This window comes from Chiroxiphia lanceolata, chromosome Z (assembly GCF_009829145.1).
Source record: "Chiroxiphia lanceolata isolate bChiLan1 chromosome Z, bChiLan1.pri, whole genome shotgun sequence".
In the NCBI taxonomy this organism is placed as follows: Eukaryota; Metazoa; Chordata; class Aves; order Passeriformes; family Pipridae; genus Chiroxiphia; species Chiroxiphia lanceolata.
The window spans coordinates 53295011-53313843 of record NC_045671.1 but is presented as its reverse complement, the minus strand read 5'-3'; the positions used below and the strand labels follow the sequence as shown (position 1 = coordinate 53313843).

At 38.5% G+C, this 18833-nt stretch overlaps 1 protein-coding gene across 5 annotated transcripts in view; it reads left to right on the top strand.

Annotated features, from left to right (window-relative positions):
• PCSK5 (proprotein convertase subtilisin/kexin type 5) overlaps window positions 1-18833 on the top strand; it is a 250123-nt gene that overhangs the window by 129323 nt on the left and 101967 nt on the right. For all 5 annotated transcript variants that reach the window (XM_032675833.1, XM_032675835.1, XM_032675834.1 and 2 more), the window contains one exon: window positions 6902-7005. In XM_032675833.1, the coding sequence (XP_032531724.1) occupies window positions 6902-7005 (104 nt within the window). The remainder of the gene's footprint in view (window positions 1-6901; window positions 7006-18833) is intronic.

Here is an 18833-nt window from a genome sequence, read left to right as displayed (position 1 = left end):
ATTCAGTCTTTTGAGATTCTATCTACGACAGTGTCATAGCTCAACTGTATTAGAAGTGATCAGCATCACTGGACTTGGAAGAAAGGTCAAATCAATAGCCTGGCTACCGTGCTAACCATATCTTCCTGCATTAAACTAAAATAATGTAAGCCTTCCCCACCTACACAGCCACAGCTGGTTCTAAAAGTGGCAAGTAGCCTAAGGTTTTGCTAACATTCCTTCCATGCTGTTATTCAGCAGACTGTGAGCACTGTCTTTTGGACAGTTCTGTTTCGTTCTTCCTTTGGAGAAGGCACGATAAAGGTTGTGATTCAGATACCTTTCTCTCAAGGGTTTTCTCTTCCCAGTTTCATTATTATCAGCCTGCAGTCAGGTCATTATTTGTTTGATTTTTGGCACTTATGATTTTTTTATCTTTGGGAAAAATGCAATACTCTGTAGGCTCTGAATCTTCCACCTCTGTGTGAACAGCATATTTGGCACAGGTACACCAGAACACCATTGCTTGTGGATGTGTTGCTGCCTAGCCTGCTGTTAATCTAAAGGGATACATCTGTCATATCCTGTTGCAATTTCTCTGGGTTGTATCCTAAAAACCAGTATAAAGATAATGCAAAAGATGGATTTTTGGTTTTTTCTTTCACAGTGAGGGTGGTAAAACACTGAAACCGTTTGTCCACAGAGGTGGTGGATGCCCCATCCCTGGAAACAGTCAAGGTTAGGTCAGATGGGGTTCTGAGCAATCTGATCTAAACATACTCATAGTATGTTTAACATATGAGTGATGTGCTGAAGTTATTTAGTGACTGTTCGAATGGACGGATGTAGTGTGCCTTTTCACAGTGAAACCTGTCAAATATCACTACACTTCAGAATGTGATTGGTTTAAATGATGTGTTCTTAATGAATGTTAGTCAGCAACTTGGCTTCACACGTGTATCACTACTCTTCTTTCTCCAGTACCTAGCTTAAGCTTTTAATGGAAAAAGAGGAGAAATATGATAATGAGTGTAAAAGGCTGTTGATAGCAATTTTGATCGTAGAGAGATATTTTCAAAAAATGTCACTAATTGCACATCTTTTTAAACAGAGTTCTACTGGGTATGCCATTAAAGCTGCTGGTAACTGACCTTTGACATACAGTACCTTCAGTTGCCATTAATTCTTTTTTAAGGGATTGTCATCATCAGTCAGACTTGGGTTTCTTTCAAAGGGAATTGGGTAAAATTCAACACAAATCAGAAATTAGTAGTAGTGAAAATTTCTGACAAAATATTTGGAACTCAGAAAAGCAATGTGAGCAAAGAAGGAACTGAAATCTAACTCTGAAGTAAACAAATAGTTTTGTTTGATATACCAGTTGAATGAACAGTGGCTTACCAGGTCGGAAAATGAAAAGGCTGCTAGAGGAGAAACTTAAGTTGCATTTATGGGGAAAGACCTACGTGCTAATCACCAAGTACATAGTGTTCATTTCTTTCCTAGCAGGAAGTTAACAGGATTACGTGCAGAGTTACATGACAATTAGAATATATGGGGATGTCAGACATGTCAAAACACAGACGTGTCAAAACACGTCAATAATGTATCCATGACTGGCTAAATACTTGTTAAACACTGGAGTCCATTTTTCTATCTTCTTATTTTCAGGATTGAAATAGTTATGATGTAGACCATTTAAACACATAAGCACAACAATAGAGGCTGTCCTAATGCCTCATTGCTTCTGAAATCCTGTGCTACAACAGAAATCTACACATTGATTCTTTATATGACCTAGGAAAGAAGAACGTCTGCCATTAGCATAGCTAAAATAATCCTGTGCATGGGTCTGTATATTGGAGTCATTGGGACAGGTAGTAGGGTTGTAGGTCTCATAGGAATATTTGGCTGATTACTATTTCTTATGGCTTTTTTTTTTAATCTATCAATTTAATGGTGGCGCTATGTGATGAAAATGATGTCTTACTGCTCTACAAGATGTCTAAGACACAGAGACTCTTTTTCATAGCAATAATTATCCACGTCTGTTCTCTCATAGCTAGGATTTCCAAAGAAGGTTATTTGATAATTCCAAATTGAATGGTGACCCTCTTTTTAGTGCACCCTGTGATACTGTATTTTACCTTGATCCTTTGGAGAAAAGTTTATGTATTCTTTCAACACTTCTCATCACACTGCTGTTTTTGCAAGAAACTTTTTTTTTTCATATAGGCCACATTTATCACATTCAAATTGCTGATTATGAAGGTAATGTAGCAATCATTATTCATGTTGCTAACCATATAATTTTGCTAAAAAAAAAAAGCAGCAACAGAGCAAAGTTTTGTCCTGTTTATTTATTGCATTGAGTGATATTTTTTCCACCTGTTATTTACTCTGAACAATTATTATTGGCACAGTATCACTATGCCAAAGGATAGAGCCTGAATTCTGTACTATTTTCTGCATTAGCCCAGTTGTCACTAGGGAGACTACTTGTGGAATGAAGAAATCAAATTTGGCCAAAAAGGACAGTCTACTCGTAATTTCTAAAGATCCTGCTTAAAGATATAATTACTGTAATATATTTTATTCTTCTTACTTCATAAACATTTTGAGAAGCCTGAAGGAAGAGAGTTGTACCTTAGAGTATCACTGTTGGTTAAGGACACAGCATTCATTATTTTTTAACTGCTGCACAAGCATTTTGGTATGCACTTCTGCTTATTCTGGTTTGATTTTGAGTACTGTGTGGTATGTATAATCCCAAGGCAATTTTAGATGAGACACTGAGAAATAAAATCACTGGAAGGAAGATGTCCATTTTTTTAAATCAGTCAATTAGTTTGATAACTGTTCTTGTTAATGCATTTGTTCATCTCAAGATATTTAGCCATTAATTCTTCTGAGATTATTCAAATAGTAAATCAATTAACATGAGTGACACCTTGTCTGGATCTGAAGCCCTCATGGCTAGCAAAAAACTGTTTACTCACTTAGGAGCCAATTTTGACATGTTTTACAAATCCTTGACGAATTCTGTGATTTTTGCGGATGCTTTAAAATTGACTTCTAGTCTATCTTGTTTAAAAATAAGTAAAAAACTTCTTTCTTCAAATGAACTGCTATTTTGACATAATTCCAGTTTCTATATTTTTCTTTTTTTCTTTTTTTTTCTTCTTCTTTTTTTGGTTCAAGTTTCTGCAAAAAAATAATGGCAAATAATTGCAGACCTATTTTGTTTCAAATGAAGTGTCTACTGTAGAGAGAAGATTTCAATCTGACTACAGTGAAGGAGCTACAGTAGGCTTCAGAAACTGATTTCAGTGTTGTTCATGTGCTGTTAAATCTCTTAGATATAAATATGCCCAAGTTGCCATTCCTTGCAAAGAAAATATAGAAATCTTATGGATTACACAGTAAGCAAGCAGATTTGGATATTGCATAAGGGACAGACTGATTTAACTATATACAATGTTGTGTCCTGGAAATCAGATTTTTGATCAAGATTTTCTGGCATAGAAAATCTTGCATTATTTTTTATTATTACCTAAGGATAGGAAATAGAACAGCAAATGGCTCAGTTTTCAAGATCTGCCATGATTTTGTTTTTAGAAATAAATCATAATTCTGAGGGATAATCTCATTTGTTGACTGATCAACTAAGTCCAGTTTATGTGAGGCTGGTATTATAAAGTGAAAACTTCTATATCCTTACATCCTTTATCTAGACATAGTTAGATCCACCATTAGGTCCATCATTTCTCTTTAAATAGTCAGTTTAGTGTTCCCTGTCTTGATTCCCTGCTTTAGAAGTTGAGAAGAGTATTTTAATGCCTTATTGTTTTTCACCACTATCATGGACAACTTGCTTTATAAAATAACAGATTGTTCAGATTCCAGATTATAAAGAATGTAGCTCTCAGGATTCCTGGAGGTCTTCCTGAAGTCTTGAAACATGTTTTTCTAAGACTTTACACTGGCTCCCAGTGAAATTCCTGAGGTGGTATAAAATCTACTTTTTTTTTTTCTTGAAGCATGTTACGTGACTGTACAAGCATGCCCTATCTTGCAAACCCTTAATGCTCCTTACATTCCATAAGGGTTTTTTTAATCTTCTTTTTCAGTAATTTTTACCAACTCAGTTGGATAAACAATTACTGTCATTCTAGTCCAACAATCTAGTGTGAGAAATTGCACCATAAGAAAAAAAGTACCTATGGGTATATTAATGTTTTAAAAAATTATCAGAGACAGAAAGCATAAGCTCTCATTAAATACAACAGAATATTTTAAATATCATAATACCCTTATATCTTGTAGCCAAAACCAGAGAAATTGAATGGTTGTGAATTGATAGAGTTTGAAAGAAATTACAAAAAAATTGGCTACAATTAATGAGATGTTTATTTAAAACTCACCTTCCTTCTTGAGATTATTCCATCTCCTCTTTCTGTTTCAACCACAAACATAAACAGGACTTTTTGTGTTGACTCTAAAAAAGTGCGTGCCGCTTCCTGTGGTGCCCCAGATGTTGGTGGAAAGGTGCTAGGTTACATCAGCCTACCCATGGTCCACACAAACCCACTGGGAAATGTTCTCCTGTGGAAAATTTACATTCAGAATTAAAATCATATTACTGCAAAGGAAATGAGAAAAATATGTATAGTTCCGTGTTTTTTCACTTTTGTTTCATTATGCCATACAATCTTGTCACTTAAAAGAATTCTGACATTTTCAGGCAACTCCTACTTGTTTTCAAGCATATGGTTTATAAGGCTGTAGGAAAATAAAATGTATAAAAATTAGTTACATGCGACTGAATGTCATATATGTCCCAAGTTTTTCTCTTCTGTATGGAATGACAGACCATGATTCTGCAACTTGTTTTCATTTTCAGTAATTCCACCAACACAAGTTAATTTCCGTTGTTTAATACCCAAGAATTTATATCTACATGTGCACAGAACACAGGCTAGGAGGGAGGTTTTCTATAAACAAATTGACTACTGGTTTGCAGTAACTCCTCTGCACCTACTGCCTTCTCCTAAAGGGGCAGCTTGTGGAGCTGAAATTTATCACCTGAAAAACGAAACTGGTGCATCTTGAGTGAAAAACAAAGTCTCCATTTCTTCACAGATTGTCTAATGTATTCACTGATTGCTTTCTAATTGCTTGATTTTGGCTCACAGGATAAGCAGGATTCTTCTTCCATGTGTAAGTGCCATAAAGCACTGATTACCCAGGTATTTCCAAAAAGACATTGCTTTGACAAAACAAGTCCTGGAAGGTGTGAACAGTGTGTGTGGGAAACCAATCCGTGCAACATTCATTTCTGTACATCAAACAGAGAGACAAGTGAGATTTTTCTGTCTTCCCTGTCAGGAAGACTTAAAACATTTCTACATGTTTGTTGTTACCCTCTGTGTGTTTTATCAAATTATTTCTCTTTGAAATTTCTTGTAACATGACTATGTAACTTGTAGCTCTTGGAACTTGATTTAATTGTATAGAGTCACTCCATGTGACAGCAATATCCCCCTCATCCCACAATGTGACCCATTCACAGTCACCCCTGGGCTGACCTTCCCCACACTCCTATGGCTGTTATTTTGGTGTACTTTCTACCAACAAATGGAAACAAGAGCCAAAGTATAATGCCATAAAGATAAATGCTGAGACTGAGTCGCTTTTCTGATGGTCCAAATGACTCCCTAGTCTGAGAGACACAAGAGTATGTGTTAAGAAACTGAACTAAGGTTTCCCAGGTTTTCAGTGACTGCCAGTCCTGGTCAATGTAGACTGCCAATTTTGAATCTGATAAACTTCATTCTGGTCTGTTTTCATCATTACAGTTGAGTGGAATTGTGGCAGTGCGTGCAGTAGGGGCAGATAATGATCCTCTGAGAATGATACTTAGTGACTAGTGTTCTACACCACAGTACTTTTTTCCTCTTCATTGTTTAGTGGCTCAGTTTATCATTCCCTCTGTTAAACTGCATTTTTAAAGACAATGCTATTCGTCTTCTCACAGATAATAGAAAAACTGAAAAATTGGAAGAAGAAAGAAAAAATACCCCAATGATTGTGCATGTAGATCATCTTCTAAGTAAAGAAATTCTCCTTGATGTGGATATAGAAGAAACAGGAAAACTACAATCCCTAAAGATTTGCCCTAGTCCTACAAGATAAAATGTGTATTAAAAACAGCGAGGATACAGATGGCATCTTCTTTCATCTTCTGGGTGGACAGGTTATTAGGAATCCCTTAAAGGAGTACACATCTATGCAATCAGCTACTTGTTCTGCAATCCCTTGAAGGAATGCATATCTGTGCAATCACATACTTGCTCTGTAACTATCCACCAGCTAGCTGTCCAGATGCAGTGCTGACTGCTTGGTCCTCTTGAAAAATACGCATAGACCCTCAGTGAATTCCAAGATCAGGGGTAGTAGACAAATTAATAGCAAGAGAGGCACCTGGAATAAATTCAATAGGAACTGGAAATCTAAAGGAATTGCCAGCTTGAGCTAGCAGTTAGTGAGGTTTAGTAGAGTTTTTAAGCAAGCCAGAAGTTTGATTTCTTCTCCTTTGCACTGACTGGAGTGCAGTAGTTGGTGGTCATAAAATTTGCCTCTGTGTGAAATGTGCTCCTTCATCTTCCCTTAGGTTTTATATAATAGAACGTTATCATATATTGTTACAATCTGCTTATTTCAAACCTCACAGATGTATAAATAATTTCATGTAGTATTTCTGTAAAATTAGGACATGTTCTTTTGAATGGAGTAAAGGAAAGCAGAGAAGGTAAATGATGGTTGTTTTGCTTTGGATACTTTTCAGCTTACATGACCTTGTATCCCTACATCCTGGTAAAATATGTCTGATCTGTGACTTTGTCTTTCCCCTTTTTCATAGTCCATTTCTGACCTGGAGAGACATACAGCACATTATTGTCAGGACTTCACGTGCAGGACATCTGAATGCTAATGACTGGAAAACCAATGCAGCTGGCTATAAGGGTGAGAGCTTTCTTTCTTCTTTGCCATCACAATATATTATTTGATATTTTTGAAGAAGAAATAATCTCAAGTAGTTTGTCTGACTCCCTATGCTGTGCATAGTTTGGAGACTTTTCAGTCTCAATCTGACTGGGCCTATCTTCTTTCTCTTACATAAGGGAAACCTTTTAGAAGGACTAAACCAAAATGTGTCAGCTACAAAATGCGTTGGCCAGATCTTCTTAGTCCCTTTAAATCCTGTCTCATGTGCTACTGGCAGAAGACAAAGTAAATTACTGATGTATTTATATTTTATAGCTAGTATTCTGATAAAATAGTCTAGAGTTGAAGATGCAGCAATTTCTGAATTCCATCCATGTTCTCATTCAAAATTATTGACAATTTTGATTTAAAATGGCAAAATGGTATTTTCAAACTTTTTTTTTTATGATCAACCCTATATTATTTATATGTAGGATTTCTGTCAGATTTAGGATAAAATCAAATCTTGAGCTATCATGACTTTTAACGGGACCTACTATACTGCTGAGTCACCTGTTTTCTAAAAATCTTGTTTTCTAAAAATTTAGCTTTCTAAAATCTTGTACAGTCTTGTAAATTTGATTAAAGCTACATCTTTTAAATATGTTTTCACTTTTGTAATGCAAGTAGAGGTAAATGCTTGTGCCATTAAATAGGATATATATTTTCAGGATGGGTTAAAACTGAACCTTGAATCCTTACACTGTTGTATTTCAATGCAGATTGCTGATTCCCATTCACTGCATTATTACTGCTTTCAATTTGTATTGCATCCAAACAAAACCTTGGAATGGCTTCTTTCTGATTTTCTTTTCCCAAGAATTCCACCCAAGACTGACATAGTTTTTCGAAGATGAAAGTCGATCTGTTTTGTGCCAAGATCTCCCAAGAGATAAATGTAATATACAAGAATCATCAAATCTTTACCCTGGTTTCACTGTAAAACTGAAGCCTAGATTTAATCTATTTCAGATCGAGGCACTGTTACCATAGAGCATCTTTAATATATAATTCTGACCTATGACATTTCTGCTGCAATGGAATAGAAATCAAACAAAAAAAACCCAACTTGTTTTTGGATCTAAACCAGTCTCTAACTACAGAGGATAGATTTAGAAATAGATAGTTAACTTGAGCCCCCTAATCATTTGAAGGTCCATATGTTCAAGGGCCTGATTTTACCCCAGTTAAAAGTGCATGCCCCCCCCAAAAAACATACGTAATGAGAAATACATACTTCGTTAATTGCAATAACATTACAATATTTGTTATTGTGAAACATCTCCCAGGATTTAAAAAGTTTTGGCAGGAGATGGTTACTGTGTTGTTACTGTATCATCAGTTTGTTGAAGCTATATGAAGGTCAAAGAACACTTTTCAAGTAGCATAAAGCAGAGATTTTGTTTTCTATAACTCACTCCAAATTCTATATTTTTATGTTTTTCCAGTTGTTGCCTAAGAGAGTCAAACACCCTGGGAGACATTTCACAGCAGCTGTCACTCATTATCAAAGGAAAGGTCACACTAACACACCCAGCAGTAGCAGTATTGGCAGCAGGACTTACACTGTGGGACCACTGGAGCTTGCTTATTCTGAATCCGTGGAGCCACACATTTTTCTATGCATTATAGCATATGTATATAGTAAAGAAAAGGGGTGGAAGGATGTTTCTTCTCCACCTGTGTTAAGTCATGAATATAGATAAGCTCAGTTGGGTAACTCGGATTCAGAAAAAACGGCTTGACCTGACAACGCTCCACTGTAGACTCCATGGTGGAATTGAAAAAGAGGAAGACAATCTAAATGCCTTTACCTCTGTACAGCTCAGGAGTCAACCTTAACCCAAATAAAACCAGTAGTTTTAGCTTAAATTATTTTGGCAACTTAGGCTGAGCACATGGTTCCAATAAAAATACAGCTCTCTTTAAACCTCTATTGGCTTTGGAAGAAGGAGAAGCAAAGATTTAGATTAAATCACAACATCCAAACCTGAATTAAAAGGGGGATTTGCACACTGCTGCTTGCAAGACTGAAACAGGTTTTTTTACTATTGCACATGCCAATATTTAGGATAATATTACACTATTATCCTTCACTATCACAAAGATAGTGAATCCACATAGAACACTATGGTTTTTCATAGATGAACTACTCTGATCAGAATGAGTTCCTTAAGGAATTGTATCATAATTTTGTTGATAACAATATACATATTTCTTCCATAGTGTGTTCTTAAGAAGAGAAGGGATGGGAGATTATTTTTAATTATCTAAAGGAGAGACAGTCACAAGTATCAGTCTGCTTTTCTTCAATGTATACTAGTGGAGGAAGAAGAAAACAAGAATAAAAAGAGAGACAGGCTTGCCCCTTTAGAAATGAGAACTGAAAGGGTAAAAAGCAGCAAAACTTGGAAAAACCTCTCACTCAACAAAGGGTCAGCAAGAACTGGTAACTGAAAGTGGGTCAGCATGCCATTTCAGAGGGCTGTTTTGCTGGTCTGCATGGCAACCCTCTCCCTTTCTATAGTCCCGGGCAGTGTTTTGCTACTGCAGAACACACAGAAAGAGCTCACGGATGTCATTACTGGTTTCAAGCTCTCCTTTTTATACTCTCTTACATTTATACAAAGGAAGATTAATTCATGAAAAACACTTGAGCCTACTAGTGATTTGCTAAAGCAGTTCTTGTTATTTGTTTAATTTTCTGGCAAGTAAACAACATTCGTTAAATGCATGTCAAAAGAATTAACTTAGAAATGAACAAGAATTTTTTTTCTTTTTTTTTTTTTTAGTTGTTTTCTTGTGAGACAGCATGTATCTTTTCTCAGGAACTTGTTACTTGGTAGTCTCAAAAAGAAAGACTTGAATGCTCATTTCAGGATCTTCTCTGGTTAGTTAGTTTGTCAATAGAGGGAGCTTTTAATAATTAAAGCTGTTAATTACTGATTTTATGGAAAAATACTTGAGAACATCTGTTTTTGTGAAGATATCAAAACTGCTGATCTGTTTCTGCTATGGCAGATTGTATGCAAAGGCTCCTTGTTCTGCCAGCTGTTTAGTCAACAGCAGAGCCTGCAACTGCATCCATAAAAAGGAAGTTCTTTGTTAGTTCTAACCTGTCTCTGGGTTGAAAGATAAAATGAAACACTGCAGTTTTAAGCAAAATGATCAAACCATGTGAGCAGTTCTTTGTAAATGAAGCTCCAAATACTGTCAAAAACTGCCTTTGGAGAAACAGACCATTCACTAATTTGTAGGGAGATTTTTAGAGAACATACTTCACTCTTCCTAGCTCTAAAGCGTAGACAATAACACTTCAGTACAGTGAAATAAAATGCTAGTGAAAGATAAGATAAAATGAAATCAAACTCTAGCCACTTTTTTCAATTCCAGACCATTCCTAGGCCCAGTGGAGATATTATTGCTACAGAAACTGAGTCACCTCAATTGCCAAGGAGTAAGAGACTACCAGAGTTATGTCACATCCCTTTAGGTTAGCTGGAGTATCTACTACTTCCACCAAAGAGTGACCAGTGAAAAGGATTGATCACTTAAAGTCTTACAGCTTTTTAATATAATTGCTTAATTACAATGTTGAATAAAATTGGTGATTATTCTTGTTGTAAGTAGAGCGCTAACAGTCTGGGAGTGAGAAATAGACAAGCCTATCTAGACTCCTAAATAAGAGACCTAGACTGGACAGATTTAAATAATGGTAACCAGTAGCTAGGAACAAATTCAGAAATGAGCTAGAAAATCTTCACAACAATATGTGCATTTCAGAGAACACAAATAAACTATTCATAAACACCCTACTGCATGTTTTCAGTAACTTGAAAATATAAATAAATCTAAAATTATGTTTTAAAAATGTCAGAAGTTGGCATAAGACTTTTGAAAAATAGCAAGCCCTTTTGAGTGGTTATGTCAATAAATCAAAGCTCTTCATATATCAAAAGACCTTCCAGTTTTACAGATGCTTCCTGATATTTTCACATGCCATTGGCAGCCAATATCACCTGTATCCAGCCCTAATACCCATACACACAGTGGATGGAGCAAGGGAAACAGGAGCTTTGAGTTTGGCTGTTGTAATATCCCACCTCTGTTTGTTGTCAATCAAACACCAAACACGTGAAGTTGCACTCATCTCTGTAGGATTGAGGAAGATCATATTCTATGCAAGCTAGACTAGGTGATTTTTTGTGCTTGAAATATTAAGGGATGAAGACCAGCCTGGCTGAACAGAAAACTTTGCCTGGAATGCAGGGGAAAAAGGTCAGTGTATCACCTGTGGGAGACCATTGGCCAGATACTCAGGAGGACTACAAGGATGTCATGAACCGCATGCAGTGACAAAATTGAAGGGACAAAGCCCAGCTAGAACTCAGTTTGGCTCCTACAGTAAAAGGCAACACAAAATGTTTCTATAAATACGTTAACAACAAAAGGAGGGTTAAGGAGAATCTCCATTCTTTATTGTATGCAGGAGGAAAGAAAGAGACAAAGGATGAGGAAAAAGATGAAATAGTTAATACCTTCTTTGCCTCAGTCTTGAATAACAAGACCTGTTGTTCTCTGGGTACCCAGCCCCCTGAGCTGGAAGACAGGAATGGGAAGAAGAATGAAACCCACAGTCGAAGCGCAAATGGTCAGTGACCTGCTATATCACTTAGACACACACAAGTCTCTGCAATCAATTGGGATCCACCCAAGGGTACTGAAGGAACTGGGGCAACAGCTCACTACTTTGCATCATTTACCAGCTGTCCTGGTTAACTGGAGAGGTCTCAGTTGACTGGAAGTTAGCAAATATGATGCCCATCTACAAGAAGGATCAGAAGAAGGATCTGGGGAATTACAGACCTATCAGTCCAACCTCGGTGCCAGGGAAGGTCATCTTGAGTGCCATCATGTGACATGTACAGAACAAACTTTGACACTGTTTCCCACAGCATTCTCCTGGAGAAACTGGCTGCTTATGGCTCAGATGGGTGCCCAGTTTGCTGGTTAAAAAAAATGGCTAGATGGCCAAGCCCAGAGAATGGTTGGGAATTGAGTTAAATCTAGCTGATGGCCAACCACTTGTAGTGTTTCCTAGGGCTGAGTACTGGGGCCAGTTCTGTTTAATGTCTTTACCAATAACATGGTCAAGGAGATTGTGTGCACCCCCAGTCAGTTTGCAGATGACACTAAAGTGGGTGGGAGTGTTGATCAGCTAAAGGAAAGGAAGAGTCGTACAGAGGGTTCTGGAAGGGCTGGACCGATGGGCCAAGGTCAGTTGTATGAGGTTCAATAAGGTGAAGTTCTGGGTCTCGCACTTCAGTCGCAACAGCCAGTGCTACAGGCTGGGGGAGGAGTGGCTGGAAAGCTACCCAGCATAAAAGAATCTGGGGTGCTGATCAGCAGAGGCTGAACATGATCCAGCAGTGTGCCCAGATGGCCAAGAAGGCCAGTAACATCCTGGCTTGTATCAGAGATATTGTCCTCCTATACTCAGCACCAGTGAGGCTGCACCTCAAGTCCTGTGTTCAGTTTTGGGGCCCTCACAACAAGAAAGACATTGAGATGCCTGAGCATGTCCAGAGAAGGGCAACAGAGCCGCTAAGTCTGATGAGGAGCTGCTGAGGGAGCCAGGCTTGTTTAGCCTGGAAAAAAGGAGGCTTGGGGGGTCCTTATCTTTCTCTGCAACTACCTGAAAAGAGATCGTAGCATGGTGGGAGGTGATGTAACAAGCAGTAGAACAAGAGGAAATGGCCTCGAGTTGTGTCGGGGGGGGTTAAATTGAATATTTAGGAAAATTTCTTCTCTGAAAGGGTTGTCAAGCATTGGAACAGACTGCCCAGGGAAGTGGTAGAGCCACCATCCCTGGAAGTATTTAAATGTTGTATTGATGTAGCATGTGGGGACATGGTTTAGTACTTGGCAGTGTAAGGTTAGTGGTTGGACTTGATGATTATAAGGATCTTTTCCAATCTAAATGATTCTGATTCTAAGTAGGCAGCTGACAGCAAGAGTTCTGGAAAAGCAAATGTATTTTTGGAAAAGGCAATCTAGCCCTGTATCCATCACTGTCTTCAACAGATTGGTAGATATAAAGTCTGAGGAGAGATGTTGGCACTCACATAGGTAATCATTAGTCTTCTATTAACTGAATTGGTTAGATTAATTGGAACTTTTTTGCATTATAACCCCTGATTGGAAGTTGTTTGAAGTCAAAGCAGCGTTTAGATTAGCATCTGGAAAGGAGACAATTAAACTAGCTCCAATTACTAGCTAATCTAACGGTGGCTGAAAGTATCTCCCCCAGCACTGACAGAACATGTAGGACAGGAAAGGTCTGTGTCCTCAGGAATCTGATCCACGTTTAAATATCATAGGAATCACAGAGTCAATAACATAAACTTTAGAAGTGCTTCATACAGAAATCATTGTCATGGCTAGAGAAAAATCCATGGTGGGATTTGGAAAACAAGATGGTTGACGAAAAGTGGTGTAAAAACGTGTATTTTAGCCGCAAGTTTAAAATTACTCTCATGTTTTTGGAAGGATACTGCAACCTTTCTAGGTGACTGTTGTTTCCTTCCCACATGTTCCAGAAATGGAGGTGTACAAAGCAGGAGAGGGAATCTTTCAGACAAATAGAGAGGTATAATTACTTTTCCCAGCATCAAACTCTTCATTATCAAAGCTTCTCATTTACTTGTTGAGTCTGCAACACTGTTTTCTTCTGTCTCTGAAAAGCAAGAAATGAATCTGTGAATGTAAAACAGATTTTAAGCAGAAACCTCAAGCCTGTGTTGGGATACATAAAGGAAAGTGGATGGACGTTTGGTCTTAGAGTTGGTTGCTTTCCTGGGGTCATATATCGTGAGTCAGACTTACCAGTGTTTGTAAATTAAATGGCTCTAAAGTAGAAATAACAGCAGGCAAGATGCATAATTAAGCTTTACATTTGTATTATAATATAACACTCAGAATTGTCACCAAACTATGATCAGCATAGCAGACAAAGTATTTAAACTAGTAGTTCCTCAGCTCGAGAACTGAGATGACTTTGTCTTAGATATAAAGCTGTGCATAATTACTATGCTGTACAGCTCCCTAGTATTCCAAGCATTGCCAAGTGGACTTACAGCACTATCAGGATGCATACCATGGGAATGATAACCTTTGACATTACTTCCTTTTGAGAAGCCCGACTCAGACCTTTATGAAAACTCTGCAAAGGACTGGGGGGTAGAGAGGAAGGGGAGGGTTAAAAGTCTTCCCCTATGGACTCATAACCTAAGAGTCTGCCATGCAGTGTGAAATGGAAATTCCTACTTGGCAGTATTAAGAAAGAAGAACCAGGATCAAACAATTTTAAAAATGCCTGATAAAGTGATACAATTCTCCAAAGCACAAGTTCTTAATTATAGATGTTGAACACTGAATTTTAAAAGAAAAGTCTTTGAAAGTTATATGCATTTGCATGACCTCTTTATATACTAATTATTGATGCAGTACACTTCTGCTAATGTTACAGGCAAATATGTAGCCATGCTTGTATACATCCAGGGCAATGGTGGACATCTTATGCGTGGGGTGATTCTATTGTTTTAAAAAAACAACAAGCACTTGTCTTTAAGAACACCAAAGCTTTTCACTGCTGTTGCATTGCTATAGTTCCTTTCAGTAATTGCAAAACTAGTTGTAGTTTTCTTATCAGAGTGTGCCCACTTTAATGGAACTAGGATTCAGGCTGATTAGGAAGATCACACCATCTACAATGTAGTGTTTTAAGCTCTTAAGACATCCTGTCATGGTGTAGAATTTCTCATAATAGTAGGGGGCTACAACTCAGATCAGTTAGGTGCCCTCCAGAAAAATCAGCTTTTAAGGAGTCGCTTTTAAGTGAGATGATGCTGAACTTCATCCACAATTGCTCAGCTATGTCTGTAGACTTGGCTTACTGTTTATCTTCCTTTTGCATCAGGTTACTGATGAGAATCTACTACATAGCTCTATGGGAATAGTGTGAAGTCGGCTCAGTTAATTAATTTCTCTGCTTTGGGATAAGGTTGGTAAAGTTTTAGTTCTAAAAATCAGTATCATTATTATTAAACAATTTGCAAAAAGTTTTATTGTGATTTTTCTGAGTATTTGTGTATCCTTCCTCTGCCAAAATCAGTCAGGAATTAGTTTGAGTGTAAATATCGTGCTGGAGCTCTGACACTTCAGAAGAGACAGAGCCATTGTGTGGGACAGAACAAGAAGGATACCATGTGCCTGATACATCTGACAGCACAGAAATGCTGTCTTTATGTTTCCTGATAGCAGTCTGTCGGGATTTCCACTTACAGTGCCTTTGATTCATGTGTCATAACCTATTCTGAGCTGCAGCTTAGCACAAAAGGTGTTTTTATTGTTTGATACAATGAAATTACATTTGGCTGCTTTTGAGCTACCAAGGAATTCTAAATGTACCTCTGAGGGTAATAGAGGGGTAATAGGGTAATTTCCTCCTAATAGAGGAAATGAGTACATTCTTTTAAAAGGTTCCATGGTGCAGTCACAAAATGGCTTTTTTTGTTTAAAGAAAATTTGCAAACTGCCATGCTTTTCAATGGATCTTTGTGCTTTTTGTAAAAAAAAAGAAAATTAAAGTCCAGTTTAAAAAGACTACTCCTAGTTAAAAAATTATAGTTTCTATTACTGTAGATGCTTCTTAGCCAACTTTATTTTGGCAAACATTTTTTCTCCCCTCTAAATGCATATAATCCTCAGATTTATTCCATTCACATAAGCTGACTTATTTCAAGGGATATAAATGAATGTCTTCAGTAGAGGCTTTATGATTTACTGCCAAATTCTGCTGCAGAGAAGCAACAGCTTGTCTATCCTAGCAATTACCAGCCAGCACTAGTCAGGTTTTCTGTTTCTGTCACAACTCTGCTCCTTTGGAGGCAGAGAAGTAAGCCAGGCTTCTGGTCACTGCTTTTCAAGCAAGGCTCACTGGTATTTTCTCTGGCTGGGTAAAATGTCCCCATATGCAGGACACAGTAGATACCATGTGCTCTGAGGACTGTGTTAACCTGGTTTACTCATTCCTAAACAAGTGCTGGGAAGTAAATTAGATGGGGGGGGGGAAAACTGCGGGTAGGGGGAAAACTTGTCATAGCTGTGCTTGGTACACATGCTCACTGTTGACTGTGGACCAGCTGAATCCCAATACTAAGAGCTTCTGTCCATAAGCTGCTAACACTCATGAGCAGGGGATCTATTTGGGTGGTACGTGCTGTCACTACTAGTAGAGCCTGACTCTGATGGCCCAAAAGTGAATTTCACTTTTAATCCATTCTGTCAACCAATGTCTACTTAATAACCACATGAGTTTTAAATTCCTGAAATAAATAAAAAGTGCCAGGATATGAATGCAAATGGAATCTTGAATTTAATTCCGTAATGTTTTAAGATGGTGTGTTCTAGGGCTATTTTTTTAAATGGCTGCAAAGTCTCATAGAAGGTGATGCAGTGTCAGAGTTGCATCCAAGCTGTTCACTAAGGAACACTGGCTACTGGAGATTTAGATTCTACTAGCTATCCTACTGGTGTTCTTGGGCAATCTGTACTGTATTTTATCAGTGAATAGGAACTTTTTGGAAGAAAATAAAAATGTAAATTGGTTTTTGTCGAACCTGTTATCAAGTAAAGCCATGGTTAGTATATTATTGAAGAAATTATTTGTACTAATACAAAAATCAGAAATTAACATAAACACAACTGGAAACTTAAAAGCAATTTTTAAAGTATTCTGTTAGCACCTTTCTGACTGTGAAAGGGTTCAAAGGGCTGGAGCACCTCTCCTATGAAGAAAGGTTGAGAGAGCTGGGGTTGTTCAGCCTGGAGAAGAGAAGGCTCCAGAGAGACCTTATTGTGGCCTTTTAATATATAAAGAGTGCTTAAAGAAAGATGGAAAGAGGCTTTTTACCAAGGCCTGTAGTGACAAGACAAGGGACAACTGTTTTAAAGGGAATGAAGGTGGATTTAGATTGGACATAATGAAGACCATTTTTATAAAAGATGATTGGTAACAGCCTACATGGCTTTACAAAGAGGAAATCATACCTTACAAATTTGGTGACCTCCTGTGACAGGACTTCAGCACTGGTGGATAGGGGCAGAAGCGCAAAGCACTTGACACTCCTGCACAACATCCTTATCTCCAAATTGGAGACACATGGATTTGATGGATGGACCATTCAGTGGTCCAGCTGGCTGAATATACATACAAAGAGTTGTGGTCAACAGCTCGTTGTCCACGTGGAGACCACTGGAGACCAGTGACAAGTGGTGTACCTCAGGGGTTTGTATTGGGGCCAGTACTGTTCACCATCTTTGCTGGTGACATAGACAGTGGAATCAAGTGCACCCTCATCAGATTTGTGGACAACACCAAGCTGGTGCAGTCAGCATGCTGGAGGGAACAGAGGCCATCCCGAGGGACCCGGACAGGCTCGAGAGGTGAGCTGGGGCAAACCTCATGAAGCTCAACAAAGTGAAGTTCAAGATCCTACACCTGGGTTTCAGCAATCCCAGACACACCTAGAGGTTGAGCAGAAAACTGATTGAAAGCAGCCCTGCAGAGAAAGACTTGGGAGTGATGGTTGATGAAAAGCTCACCATGAGCCAGCAGTGTGCACTTGCAGCCCAGAAAGCCAACCAAATCCTGGGCTGCATCAAAAGGAGCATGGCGAGCAGGTCAAGGGAGGTGATTTTCCTCCTCTACTGTGCTCTTGTGAGACCCTGCTTGGATTACTGCGTTGAGTTCTGGTGTCCCGAACATAAGGACATGGAACAGTTGGAGCAAGTCCAGAGGAGGGCCATGAAGTTGTTAAGAGAACTGGAGCACCTCCCCTAGGAAGACAGACCGAGAAAGCTGGGGCTGTTCAGCCTGGAGAAGAGAAGTTTACGTGGAGAGCCCATGGCAACCTTCCAGTATCTAAAGGGGGCCTACAGGGAAGCCGGCAAGGGACTCTTCATCAGGAGCTGTAGTGATAGGACAAGGAGTAATGGGTGCAAATTGACAGAGAGGAAATTTAGGTTAGATATTAGGAAGAAATTTTTTACTGTGAGGGTGGTTATACTCTGCAACAAATTGTCCAGGGAGGTTGTGGGTGCCCCAGCCGTGGCAGCGTTTGCGGCCAGGTTGAATAAGGCCTTGAGCAACCTGGTCTAGTGAGAGGTGGCCCTGCCTATGGAAGTGAGGTGGGACTAGGTGATCTTTAAGGTCCATTCCAACCCCTTAACATTCTATGATACTATGATTCTGTGATGAGGATGGTGAGGCACTGGAACAGATTGCCCAGAGAAGCTGTTGATACCCCATCCCTGGAAGTGCACAAGACCAGGTTGCATAGGGCTTTCAGCAGCCTGGTCTAGTGGAATGTGTCCCTGCCTGCAACACGGAGGTCAGAGTAGCTGAGTTTTAAAGGTCCCTTTCAACCCAGACCACTCTATGATTCTATGATATAGAGGCCCTTCAGATTCTCATTGTGCATCTTTGTAGCTGCCACTTTTAAGACAAATCTATTGGGCAACTTTCTGTTCTTCACAACCTTCTCTAATGTGCTGGTAAGTGTAAGAACTCAATCTTCTAGCATCCCTGCTGAGTCTTTAAAAAATCATGGATTTTAGGGAATTCTGTGGGAAAGGATTTAGTTTGCCCTTTGCTTTGTTTTTAAGTAGAAAAATTGAGGGATCAGTTCTGTATAAAATACAAAAAATATGCTTAACTTGAAAAGCATGAGGAAATTGGTTTTAAA